At 46.4% G+C, this 18,600-nt stretch overlaps 1 protein-coding gene across 7 annotated transcripts in view; it reads left to right on the top strand.

The window, feature by feature from the left end:
- Nucleotides 1-18,600, top strand: part of WDR59 (WD repeat domain 59) — a 49,252-nt gene that overhangs the window by 26,915 nt on the left and 3,737 nt on the right. For 4 of the 7 annotated variants that reach the window (XM_039558361.1, XM_039558362.1, XM_019284245.2 and 1 more), the window contains exons 16-25: nucleotides 608-764; nucleotides 2,042-2,111; nucleotides 2,384-2,537; nucleotides 6,119-6,175; nucleotides 12,108-12,241; nucleotides 13,648-13,729; nucleotides 15,558-15,670; nucleotides 16,691-16,838; nucleotides 16,930-17,002; nucleotides 18,055-18,181. In XM_039558361.1, coding sequence (XP_039414295.1) covers nucleotides 608-764; nucleotides 2,042-2,111; nucleotides 2,384-2,537; nucleotides 6,119-6,175; nucleotides 12,108-12,241; nucleotides 13,648-13,729; nucleotides 15,558-15,670; nucleotides 16,691-16,838; nucleotides 16,930-17,002; nucleotides 18,055-18,181 — 1,115 coding nt within the window. Of the gene's footprint in view, nucleotides 1-607; nucleotides 765-2,041; nucleotides 2,112-2,383; nucleotides 2,538-6,118; nucleotides 6,176-12,107; nucleotides 12,242-13,647; nucleotides 13,730-15,557; nucleotides 15,671-16,690; nucleotides 16,839-16,929; nucleotides 17,003-18,054; nucleotides 18,182-18,272; nucleotides 18,595-18,600 lie in introns of those variants that run through there. The other 3 variants (XM_039558363.1, XM_039558364.1, XM_039558365.1) reach the window with 2 other exon arrangements.

Raw genomic sequence — 18,600 nt, 5'->3', positions numbered from 1 at the left:
TTGTAAGACTGGGAACTTTCTCTGCTCTGTATGGAAATCTGATGATTCAATGCACCACTGCTTTCAAAGAATTCCTTTAGACCAAAGCTGTAGTATTCTTTATCTGAATAGATTTCTGTCAAAATTCCTATAGATAGGCCTGAGGTCCCCCCGGTAATTTACACCACCTGCCTTCCTCACTTGAAGACTCCCAACCTGCATTTGACACCCCACAGTTGTGTGGTATTCCCACTCAAGGAGATTTTGCGCACCACTGAGGTATCATGTTCAGCTCAGCTTGCTGTCTTGAGAGTCATATCCAGAGTTGAAGGTCAGATTTTTCTGTAGAGTTTCCTCTTGTTTCTCCCCAAGTTAAGCTCTGCATTTCTACCTGGTTATGGTGGGAGAGAAATCTCTGGACAAGCAGCCAGAGAAGCTTTTTCTTCAAAGGCAAATGTGCCTGCAAGTGCCTTTGCAGTTAAGGTAGTAACTGCTCTGAGCTTGGTCTGCTGTGGCTCAAAGGATGAGCACCTCCTGTGAGGCTGCTTGGCACTGCCATGTCTGGTGCTCCGGCTGGATTTCTCTCCTGTGGCAGCAGGAGTGTGACCTTGGGTAACTTCTGTTTCAGAACCAAGAGGACAGCACGTCCAGCAATCCCTACGCTTTGTCCAACTCCGTAACACCCCCCTTGCCCACGTTCGCCCGGGTCTCCAATGCCTATGGCTCCTACCAGGACTCTAACATCCCATTTCCACGGACCTCTGGAGCCAGGTTCTGTGGTGCAGGTCAGCCCCGTCACTGATACATTAAGACAGCTACCTGGGGAATGGTCCTTTTAAATGTTCTGGGGAACACTTGCCTCTGAACAAGATGAGGCTTTGGTCACTGCCATGCAAGGAGTAAGGAATGGTGTAAAAGTAGTGATACTGTGGTAAATTTATAGATGAGACTAGTTAGCAACTGTATGCAGTTGGCATTGCATGTGGGGCTTTAAGATTTGGAAATGCAGGGCTAGCTGAAGAGATAACCTTTGGCTTGTGGCATGCCAGATGTATTGACAGATCTCTTTTTATAGAACACTGGGAATAGCTGTTTTCCTTGCCTAGTTCTCTCCTACCATCATCACATTACTGGGTGTATTCTGGCAGTCAGTCTTCACAAAATTCCTGTGATTTGGGGTTGAATTTACCCCTTGCTGAAACCATATTCACGTTACTAACCACTCTTTTCTCATTGTACACTTTTTCTGTTGTCCAAAATAGCTTTCCCAAGCTCACTAAGAAACTTCTCCTAAATGGGAGATGGGGTACAATCACACCGAGGTTTCCAGGAGAGCATATATGGGGTAAAGATCATTAAAAACCAGGTTAAGATCTGAGTAAGAGCTATTAAGTTTCACTGAGCTGTTTCAGATGCACACATGCCTTCTCTGGATCTGACTGCATCCCAGTTTGAGAACATTTTGAAAGCTGCTTTCCTCACCGAATTCTCAAGCAAAAGTAAAACAGGATAATACTGTATTGAATAGGCTCAGTGAAACCTGCTAAGTCCTGAAATTCTTGCAAGAGTAGGTGGCTGAAGACACTTGAGGTGCTAAGAAACAGGGTAAGGCTTGTGAGAGAGTGCTTTGGAGTTGGCCTCAGATGACTGGGGCTCTCCTGTTGGAGAAGAGAGTTGTACAAGCTGCAGTGGTTTCTCTGCATTGCCAAACATCACCTCACTTACCTCTGGAGTAACAGTGCTTGGCATGTTCTGGTGGAGAGTTAAAACAGCAGCATGTATTTGCTCATTTTCTTTTCCCATGTTTTCTCTAACAGCTGTAAGCCACTTGAAACTGTGGTTTTGAGAGAAACACCTCAAAAACCCTGTGCTTTGTAGTGGGTTTGCAGGGAGTGGATTTGGGTTGAGAGAATGTGGTTGTCTGCTTTCAGTTTAAAATCACTAAGGGTATCAGAGGCCCATTGCCTCTGATACATGGGGAAATCTGGTCATTTAAGTTGAACCACCCCTGAGTAATCTACTCCTTGTTGCATGATCTTTATGCCGTGTCCTGTCTCTTCAGGGTACCTGGTGTATTTCACAAGGCCCATGACCATGCACCGCGCCGTGTCCCCGATGGAGCCCACACCCAGGTGAGTGCCCTGTGTGGCTTTTTGAGATATGCTGCTGTCATGGGCAGGAAAGCAGGAAAATACCAGGTCCTACACTGGAGCTACTCCCCTCTAGTGTTAGCTGTGCCCTCAGTGCAGAGAGCCTGGGCCATTACACCACTGGGCCTCAGCAGAGACTTCTGTTGAGACAGTGGCACCACTGCTGGCAGCTTGGGTTAGTGGAGATGTCAGTGTGAGTCTGTGGGATGTTTTGGTGGGAAAAGCCCCTGAAAGTGTATTTCCCTTTTTTCCAGGTCTCTGTCAGCTTTATCAGCATACCACAGTGGCCTCATTACTCCGATGAAGATCCGCACTGAGACTCCGGGCAACCTGCGTTTGTACAGTGGGAGCCCAACACGCAGCGAGAAGGAGCAGGTCTCCATTAGTTCCTTCTACTACAAAGAGAGGGTAAGTACCAGACCAAAGCACTGCTCCCAACACTTCAGCTTTCATGATCTGTTTTCCTTTCTTTTAGCATTGCTAGTAACAAAAGCTTTATATTCTCTCAAAAAGACATCTTTTTACAGGCAGCTCTGTCAAATGGATTTATCTTCTATTAGTAACTTATTTACTGATCCTCTCTAGCATTTGACCTGCTTATTTTGATATTTCTCTATGCTGACCCTTCACAGTTCCCTTCAGAGCATTGTACAGTGTTTGTATACTGTCTCCCTTTGCATTATGTAGGGTTAAAATCTCACCCTCTAGGAAGTTGTAGTCTTCAGATAAGTACATGTAGGCAGCTCTTGCTCTTCTGGTGGGTATTCCCTGACAATATAACTGCAAAGGGTTGTGGCTCTCTGCAGCTCACAGTCAACCTCTCCTGGACTGTGGGATGTGGTTGGTTATTTCTGTTTCAGGTGTCTCTTTCAGGGATATGTGCCACTTTGAACCTTTCATTTTTTTAAACAAAAATAATTACTGCATGATTCTCTGAAGATCTTCTGATCCACATACTTCTGGTTTAGGTGCAGGTTTTGCTGTTGTTCCTGTTTACAAGGCTTTGGAAAAGAGTGGGATTGTTTCCTTCTGGGACATAGTGGTTGAGGAAGACCTGTTGTAATTGTAGGGTGGCGGCAGGGTAGTTGTGAAGCAGCTGTGAGGGCCTGATGTGCCTGGAGCAGATGCTGTGGGAGCAGTAGGCTGAGCAGGTTGTTAGAAACAAACTGTGCTTCAGCAGGGGGTGAAGTGGCTTGCAAAAATGCAGTAACCTTCCTCTGAGAGCCTCAGAATTTGGGGCATTTGAGTAGTTTGTTCACTGCCCGTGCAGAGGACATGAACCTCCTGCAGCAGTGAAGAGCTTCCAGGTACCCTAGGGAAAGCCAAAAGCTGTCTGCACTCTGCTGGCAGAAGAGTTTCAGAACTTGTGTCCCAGGAGCAGAGGAAGTCAAAGCCTTGAACCTTTATCCTTCCTGGGCACTGAAAGAAGTCTTGTTTTTCTGGTGGTGCTGGATGTGACAGCCAGCCCTGTCTGTGGGACTGTGTCCTGCTTACATGATGTCATTACACCTCCCAGCTGCGGGGAGAGCCCCTGTCCCCAGTGCAAGTTCTGCTTCCATACAGACCCCAGAAGACTGAGTCCCCATTCTGAATTTCTTTCCCCACACAAACTTTTTTTTGATGAAAAGAGAAAATGGTGCTGCCTGGTACAAGAATTACAGCCTGTCCTAGTCTTTGTAGGAGCGTTTATTTAAAGACCTACCTCTGTCCTCTGCAGCAGGCTTGTCTCCGACACACAGCCTCTCTAAGATGACAGACAAGGCTAAAAATAACATGTGGAACCAGCTTGGTGCAATTTCATGTGACCTGTCTCCCCAGCCCTTGTATTGATGGCAACAAGATTTTTGTCACAGTGTAAAAGAATTCAAGAGAACAAAAGCATGTGTGCAGCCATGTCTGCTGAAAGCCAGGGGAAAGTCATGTGTTCCCCTTCCCCTGCCGAGCTATCTCCTTGCATGCTGGAATAAATGTAAGAGCCATAGCAGGGAGCTAGTTCAAATGTTCTTGCAGATGAAATAGTCTTTAAAAAACCCCAAAAAGCCTGTACCTCCCTTCAGCAGATGTTTTCTCATTCTTCAGGAGTTGATGTCAGGGCCTCTGTTAGATCAATGCTACATATTTTTGTTATTTCACTGTGACAGTTTTAAAAAGCCCAGACCCTGAGTTTAGTTAACTCCTTGCTCTGAAGCTGAAGGATTTTATGTTTGCATTAAATAAAAGTTGAAATTTTGTGCATCAAACTCTGATGTCAGACAACTTCAGCCCCAAAACTGAATTTTTCAGCCATAACCAAGTATTTAAATCCCATGTAGTAACCACAGGCATCACTACCATTAGCAAACAAATGAAATTTGCCCATTGCTAGACAGGAAAGATGTCATGTTCCCATAAAGGCAGGGGAGCTGCTGATTCCAGCAGAGAGCTCCTTAGTAAGCCAAAATGAAACTAAATCTGGCTCTGAGCCTTTCTGTGCTCATTTAAATATGTGTATATATATACACACATACACTCACATATATATATATCTCTTTCTCACTTTTTATTCACACACGCACACTCCTCCTTTCTTCCTCCCTCCTTTTCATTCCTCAAAAGAACCCTGCTGAGGAGCAGTAGTCAGCAGAAAGGAGGAGCTTTATCTATACCATGGCAGTGCCATCAGTGTTTTGAACTCTTAAAGAAGGTGCCATGGAGTTGTTTGTTCCCCCTGCAGTTAGAGGGTCATGCCAGTGGGGACCTGGGGACAGCTCAGCCTTGCTGTACATGGGGATGGTGACAGTGATGTCCCATCAGGGCATTGGTGGTGGGACTGAGCTTGGTTTTGCTGCTTTTCCACTATACTGAATTTCCTTTAACTAACCCTTTTCTCCTTCTCTGTGAGGCCTGCTGGAGGAACCTGTAGCACATGGCTGCAGCCTTCTACTCTCTTTTTCCATGGGGCCCTGCAGCCAGCCTTGACTTTCTGGCTGTAGAGCTCTCCCAGCAGTGAGATGCAAGGGGATATAGAGGCTGAAGGCATGGTTGATGGTCCTGACTGTCTATCATCAGCTGAAAACAAGTGCAAAATACATTGTACCTAACCCAAATAGCCTTTTTTATTGTGTTGACTCTTAGATCTGTACACAGAACTTTTTTTCAAGTGAGTGTACAGTAATGTGCTTCGAAAGATTCCGTTTGTTGTTGCTATAATACTGTGTTGAGTACCTACTGAAATATCTTCCAAGTTACTAATGAAAGCCTACTTTGGAGCTATTCAGCATAGTCAGTCAGTGAATTTGATTGAGTGAGCAATCTGAATGAGTTTCTCAACCCATTATGACAATTTCCACATGGCCCTGCCAAGGCCTCTACATCCCTTCTAATATTCTGACATATTGTTTACAATGAAAGTGAACAGTTACAGCAAGTTCCAGTGAATGAAGTTCTGGAGGATGCTGGATGTTAAAGGGAATCTGAGTAAGCAGGAATGTTTATTTAGCTTCCTGCAGGTATCTGTGCCATGGCACTGGGCAGCTGTGTTAAAAATGAAAATGATGCAGTTTACACTTAGCTGCCTTCCTCTTCAGGCAAGAGGACTATAACTGTTTGGAGTTTAGGCATGTGGGGCACTTAGGTGTTGTCCTCTCCTCAGTTCATGGTATGAACAAGGTCACACGAAACAGTTCAGTGCTTCTTCCAGTAATACAACTCTGTGTGGAAGACTTTATTCAGATTTGTGTTTGCCAAAGTCTTCATAGAGGCTGGTGTGGGGCACAGACATAGCAGCCCTTGCTCTGCCAGAGGCATAGGTAATGCTGTGTAGTACAATTGTATGAGGATGAAAGTGGGGATCGTGCTTTGCAACTGTTCATTGTGTACCAGAACCGTTGGGAACAGTATCTTTTACTCTGCTGGTTCAGGGCACTTTTCATTTCAGTTTATTTACCTTTGTCTTTAATTTTCTTGGTGTCTTTCTTCCCTTTTCCTGGGTATAATGTTTTCGCGTACAGATGTCTCCTCGCTCTGCCCGGCGGCGTTGGTCCATACAAGCAATTAACGACTTCCCGGTACTGTGTGCTGTGCTAATACTGTCCTTGATATGACCCTGTCTTCTGCCCAAGGGCCCAAGAATAAAATGCCACCTGCCTGCCTTTGAGTAACCTGCACAGAGCTGGGGGACTCGCATTCCACGCAGGGCCTAGGGCTTCACAAGAGCAGATGCACGTGTAAGTGGGCAGGGCAGACAGTAGTTTGCAGGATGCAATTACTGACCTACAAGATGCCTGTTTCACCTGGCCTTGTGGTCAGGAAAGGATGCCAACGGGTAATTTGAAGTGTAAGAAAAGATCAACCTCTAAGAAACAGAGCTCACTGTAGAGGAGCTAAGTGATTATTATACATCATCAACCAACCGGTGAGGCTGACATTAGAGCACCTAATTTCTGAAAAGAGAAAGCCTTGCTGGAGAGGGAGGGAAGATCAGAGCTGTGGAAGAAACAAACTGGTTGAGTTTCTGACAACAATCTGTCATCTCATTAAAATGAGCTGCCACTTCCCAGTGCAATCCACCACACAGTCTTATTTCCTGGATCAATAAATAGAATTTCTTCTTAACTTGTGATCTTCTCCCAACCCTTGGAATTGCACCACCCTGCATTCATTTAGGGTGGTTGCACTTCAGCTACCCTGGCAGGTACTCCTTCTTCCTGGCACCTGCCCTTCCAAGTCTTCTTTGACAGTTGTTTTCTGTTAGCCAGGTCCACATGTCCCTCAAGCTCCAACATCATTCATGAACATCTTGATGATGCCAGGATTGCTCAAGCTGTGCTGTACCTTTGGGCAATTACTATTTCATCACTCATCTTCCAAGCATAGACAAAGCTCAGAAAACTCCATTTCAATTTAAAGATGATTTCTTTAAGTCTGTTTGTCTTAATGTCTGCATGAACAACTGTTTTTTCACAGCTGCTGTCCTTCATGCTCTCTTCATAAGACAGCAGGGAATAAAATAGAATCCTGTAACACCTAATTTAACTTGGTATAATAGGATCAAATTTTCCTAATTACAACAGTTCTAAGACTGTACTAGCAAGTAATAGGTGAAAGAAACCAGAAGTAATTTACTTGACTCCATCAAGGCTTTTTGCAAAGAGCCAGTAAAGAGATGTGAGCAGCAGAGGCAAGAAATGAAGTTCTCTCTTGAATCAGGAGCAGACTGAAAGAAAGAAAATCAAGCAAGGAACTTTCCAGCTTGTGTGGTAAATTGTAGAGCACAAAAGCCACAGTTTAATTCCCTTACCACTGGCCTGGAAGGAAGAGCAAGTAGTGATGTGATAAAGTTATAATTTTCTGTAATGTATAATTAAAAGGGATGCAGGGGTTAGTCCAAGCCTTGAAGGATTGATTGTATTTGTGGATAACCTTTGGAAGAGGCTAAGCTGACTCTCTGAAGCAGGCAGCAGTGCCTAGGGTGAAGACACAGGCATACGTGAGGTATAGGTTATTAGTGCAAATCACGTGCCTTCCTTCTGGAAGAAGAGCTGAGCATTGCTCAAGGTGTTTGGGGAAGCAAGAACTTGGCAAGTTTACAAGAAGCAGTAATTCCTCTTTCTTTCTAGCCTCCTATTCTGAAGTGCCCATGCTTCAGGGCAGGTGCCAGATATTGATTGATGGAAGCTATAAAGAAATATTCCTGCTGTGGGGCACTTGATTCAAAAGGGCCTTGGATATTTTTAGTACCTTTGTGGCAGGTGCCTGATACTGTGGGAGATGCTGCAAATAGTAAATGTTGATTATTTTGAAGAGAAAATTCAGGCAGTGCTGCATGAGCCACACGGGGGAGTTAATCTGTAGGCAGTTGTTCAGAATAAAGGAGCACAGCTTTCTATGGGGAGGAAGCAATTTTTGCATTTTACTTAAAAATTAAAATGAGAAGCAGCTTGAACCTGACTTGAGCAGGTTTAACTATTTTGTACATCACTTATTGCAGCTTAATTTCTTGTCATCGAGTCTGTTCTCTTCTGTTCACAACCTTTACCTTTGCCCTACTAACGCCAGTTTATACCACAAACCCTGAAATTTTGCATATGCTGATGTGAAACAGGCACTTTACATTTCAGGATCCTACTTAGAGCACTGCCTGCCTCAGCAGGATCCAAAGGCACACACACCCAAATGTTCAGCATCCTTTCTGAGCAGGCACGAAGCATTTTGCAACTCCTGCTGCTGAGTATGCAGCGATGATGGTGGTTGCTACAAAGCAGTTGGTGGCTTATTCTTGGGCTATCTGTTTCTACATGTAACCCATTTACTGCCATCGTTATCACCTCAGATTGCAGCAAATTACAGCCTTGGGTATAGTAGTGCAGGTGCAGGCTGGCTTTTTTAGTCATTATTCAGTGCTGTTCCCTGCTGTCACCTCCAACCCCATGATTGCCATAAATGCTCTGGTTTCTTTCTTTCTCGTGCTCTGAGGAACTGATGAGTCTTAATTTACTTATCACTGTAGCTATTTTCTTTCGTATCTTCCTCTTGTTAAACTGAGGAGCAGCTGGGTAGATGCAGTTCTCCTTGGCATGGATTCTAGGCTTCAGAAAGAGCTAGAAATGTCGTGGGCAGTACAGAAGACCTGTGCCTTTGTCCTTCAGCTGCCAGTAGCTAGCTTGGTGCATGTTAATTTCTGCTTCAGCTCCAACTGTTATGTTCCCTGCTCTCCATCCTGACCTGTGCTCAAGCCCCTAGGAAGAGATGTGTTTCCTGTTCTATCCTAATGCCCCTGAGCCTAGGTGGCACCTTTTGATTACACCATAGTGGGAGCTCCTCCTGGGAGAAGAGGCAGAATGGGAGGGAGGTGGACCTTGGCCAGACAAACCCAACCTAGAGCTTTCTTTGTCTCTAGTAATCCCTATTAAAACTACTCAGATACCACCTGGTGGAGAGCTACTCCTGTAATTAACACCAGCAATGACTGGATTCAAAGTAGAACTTCTGCTGTCAATAGTGATGAACTTTACCCAATCCATGACGGTTCCCATACTTCTGATTGTGGGGGCTTTTTTCTAACTCTTACTTGCTGTAGCTGAGGTAAACCTGAATTGCAAAAAACCCAGACGTTTTTAATGGTGACTCTACCTGTAGCTTTATGATTTTTTTCTGTCACAGCTTTAGGGGCTTGGAGTGGTGGGCATGGAAGTGTAGTACAAGCAGGGCCTGTGGCTACCAACTAACTCCACTCCTGGAGCTGCACCACTAAAGAATTAGGATTTCCCTTTTTGCCAGTAAATAAGCAGTGTTAAAAGGAAGAAAACAGGACAATTTTGTTTTGAGTCCAAGTTTTCAGGGTGTTCTGATACATTTAGTGTTTCCATTTGTCTGGTGATATGCTAAAAGCAAGCAGTGGAAACCATTCATGAGAGCTCTTTTTCATTCTCATCTTCATTTGTTGTCATTCTCCTCCAAAAAAAAAAAAAAAAACCAAACTCAATTGCCTGTGGAAAGTGATATGTGTTGTCCATGTTTCTAGTCTTGAAATGCCTGTTGGGAGGCTTCTTCAGTCCGCTCTTGCAGGGGACAGGAGCAGGTTGAATCTGTTCCCAAAGACTGGGCAGAGGGAGCTCTCCATCGACTCTGAGTCCTGGGGGCAGCTGGCTTACAGATGGTCAGGAGGTGGCAAGTTGCTCTCCAAATTACCTGCCAGGCTCTAGAAACTGTCGTTGATAGCCCTGCAGAATGTGGTTCTGTGTCTGCAAGCCTGAGCTCAAATATCTGTTCAGACACAGCACAAATAAGTTCTTGCTGCGAAAAGCCTGGTAGCCCTTCCAGGACAGTGCCTGAGCTCTCTCCTCCTGGCATGTCGTTGTGCTGGGGCTCCCAAGCTTCGCTCATATCCTGGTTTTAGTAGCATCAGCAGCTCCTTGCCTCACCTAGGAGACAGCATTTGCTGCCCTGCAAAGGAATGAGGTACAGGTGCCACTGTTACTTGGGAACCTTGCTGTAATACAGCCCACATCCTGCAGCATGGGAAGGGCAGCTAAACTTTAAGGTGTTATCAAAACAGGATTAGCCTGCCCAACATCAAGAGAGGCAGAGCTGATCCAGACTGTGTCTTGATTAGGAACGGATGGACTGAAGAGAGGTGGGTCTCCCACCTGACCCCATTCTAGCCACTTTCCACTGCATAGTGCTTTTCAGCTTCAGGGGACAGATAAGTATTGCAGGCGGATTCCTCTCGGATGAATTAGGGTTTGTGGGGATGTGTCAGAGAACTAGTCAGTCAGCTTTTCCACAGCACTGGATGCTGACAGCCCTGTTCCTACCAGTGTTTCACACCTCTGAATGTTGGGCACCATGCAATCTCTGCTCCTCTTTACTCTGGGGAGTGGTGGAAGATCAGGGGAATGGTGATGCTGTGTAACATGGGCATCCCTAGAAAAACCCACCTTCACCTCCTTTGAGGCTGAAATGCCTTCTTCATTTACTGTCAAGCTGGAGCCTCTGATCCTCAGCTGTGCAGTGTTCAGAGAAGTTTTAGGAGCTCATCCTTTTTGCTTTTTGTGGCATGTGTTAGTATTATGCTCAGCATGGCAAGACCTCCTCAGCACACTGGCCTAAGTTTGGGCCAGGCAGGCAGTGGCATTTCTTAAGGTCATGAGGAGTTTTTTAAGGACATTTTGTGTCTGATAAGGCTGCCCAGGTTCTCACAGGACTGCATGGTCATGGTCAAAAACCATTTGGCACTCAGCCATCCCAGAGCTGGCCTTACACCCACAGTAAAGGTGACCCTGCTTGCAGATCCAAGTCCTGCTCTTTCTGTATCCCAGTCTACTCTTTAGGAGCACCAGTGTGAGCTTGTGTGAGCCATGTCTGCCTCGCAGAGCCATCAGCACAGGGCTGCCTTGCTGGCCCCTTGAGAGAGGGGCTGTTCTGCTTCGATGAGGTGTGGGAAGCCCAGCATGAGCGCCCCGGGAGAGCCTCCCTAACTCAGCATGAGCAGGCGCTTCCGTGTTGGTCCAACACTGCTCTGTGTGGCAGTGAGGGAACACGCCATAGGAGAGCAGCATTGCAAAGCATTGGAACCCTGCCTAGCAGCCAGTGCTTCCTTCAGTAGAGTGCCAGTGCCTTCTGCCTGTCGTGCTGCCACACATCCTCTCGTCCCTCCTCCTCACTCTCCTAGAGCAAGGAGCTGGAAGAGGTCAGGATACCAGACAAATACTCTATGGTGTTTCACATAGTCAAGGTAGCTTTATGCAGCTTGGCTTTAAGTTGGCCTCTGTATCTGTTACAGGGAGTATTTGGGAATCTTGGCTTCTTGTTTCTGTTGCCTTCTGTTGTTTCCTCTCCTTTCTTCTCCCACCTTTTATGTCCTGAGCCAGCTGTAAGTAGCTGTGAGCATAGTATCTAGGGATCCTTGCTAGGAAAACTTGGGCCCTGCTTTATCATCTGCCAGTTGTTTGTTTGAAGCTGTTGATAAAGCAGGATGTGGGAGCCCTGTGCTGGCGCTGAACAGGGCTGTTCTCACCATGAGAGGGCAGACCTAGAGACAGACTGGAGCTGTGGGCTTGCCCTGAGGTGAAGGGCAAGCAGCAGCTGCCTCCTGCATGTCTCCATGCTGACGCTGGCTGAGGTCAGCAGTGGTCTATCTGCAAAGGGTTCCCAGAGAATGAGAATTGAATGGTCCTCCTGCCAAATTTGCCCAGGTTTGATTGGCATCCCGATGCTGATTTATTCTATTATTGGCTTTCATAGGAAAACTCACAAAATATTTTTTGAGTGAGTTTGACCTTGAGCTCGCTGCCTTGACCTGCTTTTCACTTCCTACAGATGGAGATGCTTGTTCTCCTGGGCATGTCATGGATGTTTTCCAGGGTAACACAGAGCCTTCTGAAAGGCAGGTTTGGGTGCTGCTTGCATTATTCCTGACCCTAGTGCTTTGTTCCCTGTCCCAAGCAGCCCACCCAAGCAGTCCTCTTCCCCAGTAACACGTTGCCATTTGTTCTGCAGAAATCAAGGAGGTGGAAAGGCAAACGAGAGGGGGCAGATGCCAACAACCGACCCATCAAAGCTGCTGGGAAAGTTATTATCCAAGATATTTCCTGCTTGCTGCCTGTCCACAAGCTGCTGGGAGAGCTCTACATGTGAGTACACACAGGCTTTCATCCTTTCCCAAATGAAACCAGCTGTCTTTGGCATTGCTGAGCTTTAATCCTGACATCAGTCAGCATGGATTCTTGAATGTTTCTCTGCCTTCTTCCTCTGTTCTTGCCTCACTGCTTTTTTTGGTATCCCACTGCCTGTGAGAGGGGACCTGTCTCCTGTAAATCTGAAAAGTGTGAGGGAAGAAATTTGTCATGGGGTGTGGTAAACAGAGTTTGAAGTGGTGCTTCAGCATTGTCACTGCAAATGTCACAGGCTGAGGTTTTCACCTGCTAAAGAGAGAAATTATCAGTAGAAATTCTTTTTCAAATCTCATGTTAAATGCATAGGCTTAAAAATCTCAGTAAAGGCACATTTTCATTCTGTAAAACTATTAATAGCTCATAAAGTTTTTTATTTTCAGAAGTATCTGATATGTTCCCACTTGGAGTCCCGGTTGTACATGTCAGATTTGTACTGCAAATTGTTCCACTTTAATGGAAAGGATGGAGTTCTGTGGGCATTTTTGTGATTTTGTTGGTTTTGCATTTTTTTTCAACAAAGGGCTTCCTTTTTCCAGACTTTCTAAATCACATAGTTACAAAACCTCTGTTCCTGAATTTTTTCTTTCTTAGCTTTGGTAATACTGTCTGGTCCTTAATAGAATTTCCAGTCTATGGACATCCAGGGAAGAAGCAGATTTCCTTTCTGAGGAAAGAAAGAGAGGAAAAAACCCCTTCCTTCTTTCCTTTTCTATGTTATTAAAAAGAATATTCTTTAAAAAAACCTGTTGGACCTTTCTTCTTGGGACATCTTGTATAAACAGCCTCACCCTTTTCCGTGTACTGTAAAATCTCAAGCAGTTGAAGTGTTGGGAAGATTTCTGATGAGAGGCAGAAAAGTCCATGTGGGTTTCTTCAGTTCACCTTGCCAGCCTGTCAAGGCTTCCCAGTGGGTGTGTTACCCCCTGGGGAACAGGCTGAAGGCTTGGTTCTCTCCAGTGTGCCCCCATCTCCCTCTGAGTCAGCCAGAGCAGATCGATGGGCTGAATGGGAGCAGGACCATGTAACCAATGGCACCAGCTTTTAGGGACAAGAATGATTCTGGACTTCGTGATATCCTGGCAGAAGTTTGGTCTGATACCTTCTTGGAAATGGTGCTGCTTAGAATCAATCCCAGCTAGTGTGGAGCTGGACTCGATGTGTGGTGTATTAGCAAAAATGAATAGTGGGAGGTGGATGGCAGTGATCCCTAATAACAGAGAAGGATGGGATGGAATCCTGGCCATGCAAAGAGGCTCACATTGATCTGGAGGTTCTGGGCTGCTCACTGCTGCCAGAACCACGTTCCCCCCATTCCTCCCCACCTTCGTAGGTAATGTGAGCTGAGTTATGTCCTGTCTTTTCAGACTGAACGTGAATAACATCCAGGAGACTTGCCAGAAGAATGCTGCCTCAGCCTTGACTGTGGGGCGGAGGGATCTCGTACAGGTATGCCATGGAATCAGACCTCTTCCTCAGCGTGCTGTGCTACCCTCCAATGGCTCACTGACACCCAAATGGCCACCAGGGTTCAGCAGCTGTACCAGGAGTCTGCTTGGTGAACCAGGCCTGTGGAACAGCCACCAAGGTGGTGTTCACCTCCCTGACTCTGGGCATCAAGAGATTCCTTCCCAGGGCTACACACAGATTCTTTTATGCTGTTTGCCAAACTGAGTGAAACACATTTTTCAGGGAATTCCTGTAGGCAAAGTGAGGAATGCAGCCTGCTTTTGAGTCATCAAATGGGGTAACTGTGCACAGAGTTGCCTAGCTGCTGTCAGCATTTTGATCCGTAATTTTTTTTTGTACTTATGTAATTGTTCCCATTGTTTGGCATTTAACTGTGCTGGCACTGGGTGCTAACTGCAGCTGTTTTCTCCCATGAGAGCCTGGGCCCAGGGGCCCCAAAATGGGGCTGGCTATTTGCCTTTAGCTAAAAATAGGAGAAAAATGGCTATTGTGGCCTATGCTTTCCCCTGTGATTAGTCCATTGCAACAGGGAGGACATTTGACAGGACATGGGAGCACCTGAAAGAGATGGGGGGAACTGGCAGTGCCACAGGAGCTGTGCACATCTCCTCAGCATTTGGCTCTTCCTAGAGCTGGACAAGGAACATGCATAGGCTTACCTGACCTAAGCACAAGCTGACTCAAGCTGTTGTCTTGCTTCTTGGTGGGTTCTGCAAGACCAGAAGAGAGAAAGTAGGTCTAGTTCCCCTTTGTCTGTTCTTCCTCTTGCAGTCTGGTTTGTCCACATTGGACCAGAGTTTGGGTGGAGTAACTTCAGCAAGATTTCTCTGAGTTTCTTGCTTAGTTTTCCCTGTCTCGTGTAACTCCAGCCTGTAGTGCAGCTCATAGCAGACATGGAGGCTTGAGTTGCAAGTTACAGTTTCATGTGCTCTGTAGCAGTGTAGGAAGTGGCATCTTCCCTGTTTCCTTTCTGTGCTCTCTCTTACTCAGCTCAGTCCTTGTTTTGGTTTCTCTCCTGTTTCTCTCTCTGGTTTCACAGAGAGCAGCTTTGGGACTGCTTTTTCTGTCTGTTCTTTGTACTTGGAGCATGTGGTTTTTCTTTATTGTCCATGTTGTCAGTTCTCTGATTTCTGCTGTCTTTTTAGCACCATGCTCTTTTTCCTTTCCTGCTCTTTTTTTTTCCATGCTAAACTAGGAGCTTTCCTTTTCCCTAGAATATTCTAACTGTCCCATTTTTAAAGGCACAGCAGAAAAACAGTCCTAGATCAGTGGTATAGAGACTGACAAGATGGAACCGTTTCCAGAGTAGAGGATGATAAATGAAGGAGAAATTTCGTGTGAAGTGGTTAAACTTTTGAAGCAGAAATGGCAAATTGTGTCCTGTCTGTGCCAGTCTGCATTAGGAGAATAGTGCTCAGTGACACAACTAATCAAAAGGATATTTCTCATGCAAATAATGATTTACCAGTAAACTTTCTGCCACCAGACATCTCTGAACCCAAGAACTGTATCAAATCTAAACCCTTTTGAGGCTTTTGAATATAAAATGCACTAATAGACTATAGACTTTTGCATTTAACCCAAACACAAGGCGAGTGGGATGGGGAAAGCTTTGGTTTTGTGTTATTCTCTGTATTATTTGTGACACAGAGACTGAAACTGTTCCCTGCTGTCAAGGGGAAAAAAACCTAGCAAAACAGACAAGCTCCATTATTATCTGTCTGTGTGTGAATTTGTGCACACCTATGCCCTGGGAGTGTGGTTAATCCTAATTGTAGCTTTGCTGCTTTTCCTTCCTGTCTGCCAGGTTTGGTCACTGGCCATGGTAGCCACTGATCTCTGTCTTGGACCGAAGTCCGACCCAGATTTAGAGATACCTTGGGCACAACATCCATTTGGACGTCAATTACTGGAGTCCTTGTACGTGTCTGAATGCTGGGGGGGGGTTGGGGAATGGTTGCTGAAGCAGAGCCTTCCATAACTATGTACGTGTAAGGGGTCATTTCAGATTTGGGATAGTGCCACAGCATGGATTTTTTTCTGTCTCAAGCCTGCAGTGCATCACAAAAGGAAGCTCCAAATGTGTTTCTGGCATTCAGGAAACAGCCCTTGACCTTCCACCTATCACTCAGGTCTTCCTTGGTCGGCATTGAGCAATAGGCCAGACACGGGCGGAGCTCTGCTTTCTATGCCCACAATGCCTGACTTGGAGATTTGGGTTTCCTGCTCCCCACTAAACGAGCCTGTTGGTGCAACACCTTTTTTCACTTTCTGGTTCCCTGTTCTCATCTAGCTTTACTGGGAAGTCATTCCAGCAGCCTCAAAGCCAAGTGTTAGCTACAAATGTCTTCCAGGTGGTGAATCTGCTCAGGAGGGCACATAATTAGTAATTGATATTATTTGTCCATCCACGCTATTTGGAAGTGCAGGATTTGTGTGCTGTGCTTTCCATACTGTTGCTTGGCTGAGCTCTCTCCTGCTGCATGGCAGCAGTGGGAGCACAGCACAGGTTGTTCTTTATCACTCTTAGCCTTCAGAGCAAACTGGAAACTTCCTAGCCTTCCAGAAAACTTGCAGAGGGCTTTTTCCTTGTGATCTAGGTGCAGGATGCTTGCACCCAGAGGGCTTTGTCAGAAAGATGTTGTGGCTGGGAGTGAGTCTAATGGCTCCGGTGTTACATCAGAGCATGAGTACTGCTGGATTCCCAGAGCTCCCATCCTTCTCCCACCAGTTAGGGCATGAGCATTTTCAGAAGGCGAACTTGGCTCCTCAAAGGTGTGACACAGAAGCCAACCCAGTCCCTCAGTGCACGTGTGTCCTGTGGGCAGGCATGACACCCAAACCCATGTATGCAACAGGCTTGAAATTAGCTGCCCTGGAGTCTTAATGGTTTTGCCACTGAATTCTACCTGGTTTCACACTGTCTTTTTCATTTCCCAGGCTGGCTCATTACTCACAGCTCCACGACGTGCAGACCCTGGCCATGCTCTGCAGTGTGTTTGAAGCCCAATCCAGGCTCCAGGGGTGCCCCAGCTCTTGTGTTCCCTTTCCTCAGCGTGCCTCCAACCTGGCCTCCCACAGCCGATACGTATGATTGCCATTTCTTTCCCGTTTGTCTTGGATATCTTTGAACGTCTCTCATATAGATGACATGATTTATTCTCCTTTCCCCCTCACAGCCCAGCTTTACTTCCTCTGGCTCCTGTTCCAGCATGTCAGATCCTGGAATTGGCACTGGAGGCTGGAGCATAGGTATGAGACCTGGCTAGTAAATAAAGGAATCTCCCTCCCTTCTGAAGGTTTTAGATGGCTCCTATGGTGGGGAAAGGAGAGAGTTAGTACTGGCTGTGATTGCAGATGTGCTCTGCCAGAGCAGCACTGTGGGGTTTGGCCAGCAAGGTGTGACTCCATGGCTGGAAGTGAGCAGGCCTTGCAGTATCCATGTCAAGGCTCCTGGAGACCTGCACCTTCTGACTTTAGTAGATACTTCATTCAACGAATATCGAAACTGGCCTCAAAATGTCATCAGCCAGCTAATTTCACAGGGTTCAGGGGGAAAAGCAGTGCTGTGCTTTCTCCTCTCACTGGAAAAACAGCAGCAATTGGAAAGATTGGGTTCTTGGTGCCATGAATATCTGCAGAGGTTTTTCACTGAGCTGCACAGGTGACAAAGACCAGTCACTCCTAGGGGCTCTGGTGTCAGAGTTGAAGCTTTTGGCTGATTCCTAGTGATATACACGGCCTGGGGCAGCATCATCCCTATTAGCACCAAGTTTCAGTGTGATATCCAGGTACCTGTGACATGGGGAAGAGGAGAGGATGGGGGTTAGGGGAGTGGATAATCTCTTGTAGCAGTTATTAGCAGTCATCTATCTCCCTGCCCCTGGGGCAGTACCTTGCATACAGAGGCCCCTTTACGTAACACCAGTCCTGGTAATGAGAGTCCTCCCTGTCTCGGAAAGAGGAACCCAGGTCTGCCCGGAATAATGTTCCCAAGCAAGCTCTATGGGATTGATTGCCTGGTTACTTTTTGTCTAAAGCAGCAGGCAAAAGGGATTCCTCCACATCAGATTTCTGCCTGGTGATCCCCGTTCCCATCTTGTCACCAGAAGTGTAGTAGAAGCACTTGGCAAGTAGAGGCTGGCACTTAGTTCCTGGAGGCGGGGCAGTGTTTGTTGGAATGCAAGGGTGGTAGGACAGAGACAGGACAGAAATGCAGGTGTCCAAACCTGTGGTTTTTCATGTCCCTTCCTGACCCCAGTTTTGAAGGGGGAGATGCACTCACAGCCTCTTGGTGCTTGCAGCAAACAAAGACACGGAGCAGACCTCCACTCCCTGGTGCGAGTCTTCTCCAGATGACTTCCGCTACGGAAACCTAATGTATCCTGATCATCGGGAGCGGGAGAAAGACCAGCATGAGAAAAACAAAAGGTAGGTTATCACGTGCCTTGAGGGTGTTCAGAGGTGCCTTACTTGTGTCTCAGTCACGTGCAACTCCATGGCCTGGTCTCTGTTGCTGCAGTGCAGTACCACACCTGCCCCTAGACCTTGTCATTCACATAATTACTTGAAGAAGCTTCATCCTGCGGATCAACACTGCTGGGATTACACATGATACATCCCTAAGAGGCCATGGTGGGGGCCCCAAAGGTGAGTCCACCCACAGAGTGTGCACTCTGGAGTGTAGAGCAAGTCAAGGCCAGAGCAGTTTGTGTTCAGCAATGTTTCAGCAACACATGGGAAGTACCCTACTTCCAGCAATGTGAGCTGGTTGCATAGCCATTGCTGGAAAGAGGATTGCATCCAGAGTCTCTGAGAGTCAATCAGTCACAAGCCTGTTTGTTCCTCTA

The sequence above is a fragment of the Corvus cornix genome, chromosome 11 (genome assembly GCF_000738735.6).
Source record: "Corvus cornix cornix isolate S_Up_H32 chromosome 11, ASM73873v5, whole genome shotgun sequence".
Classification (NCBI taxonomy): domain Eukaryota; kingdom Metazoa; phylum Chordata; class Aves; order Passeriformes; family Corvidae; genus Corvus; species Corvus cornix.
Note: the sequence above shows the minus strand (reverse complement) of the source record. Positions and strands in the feature narration are given on the sequence as shown.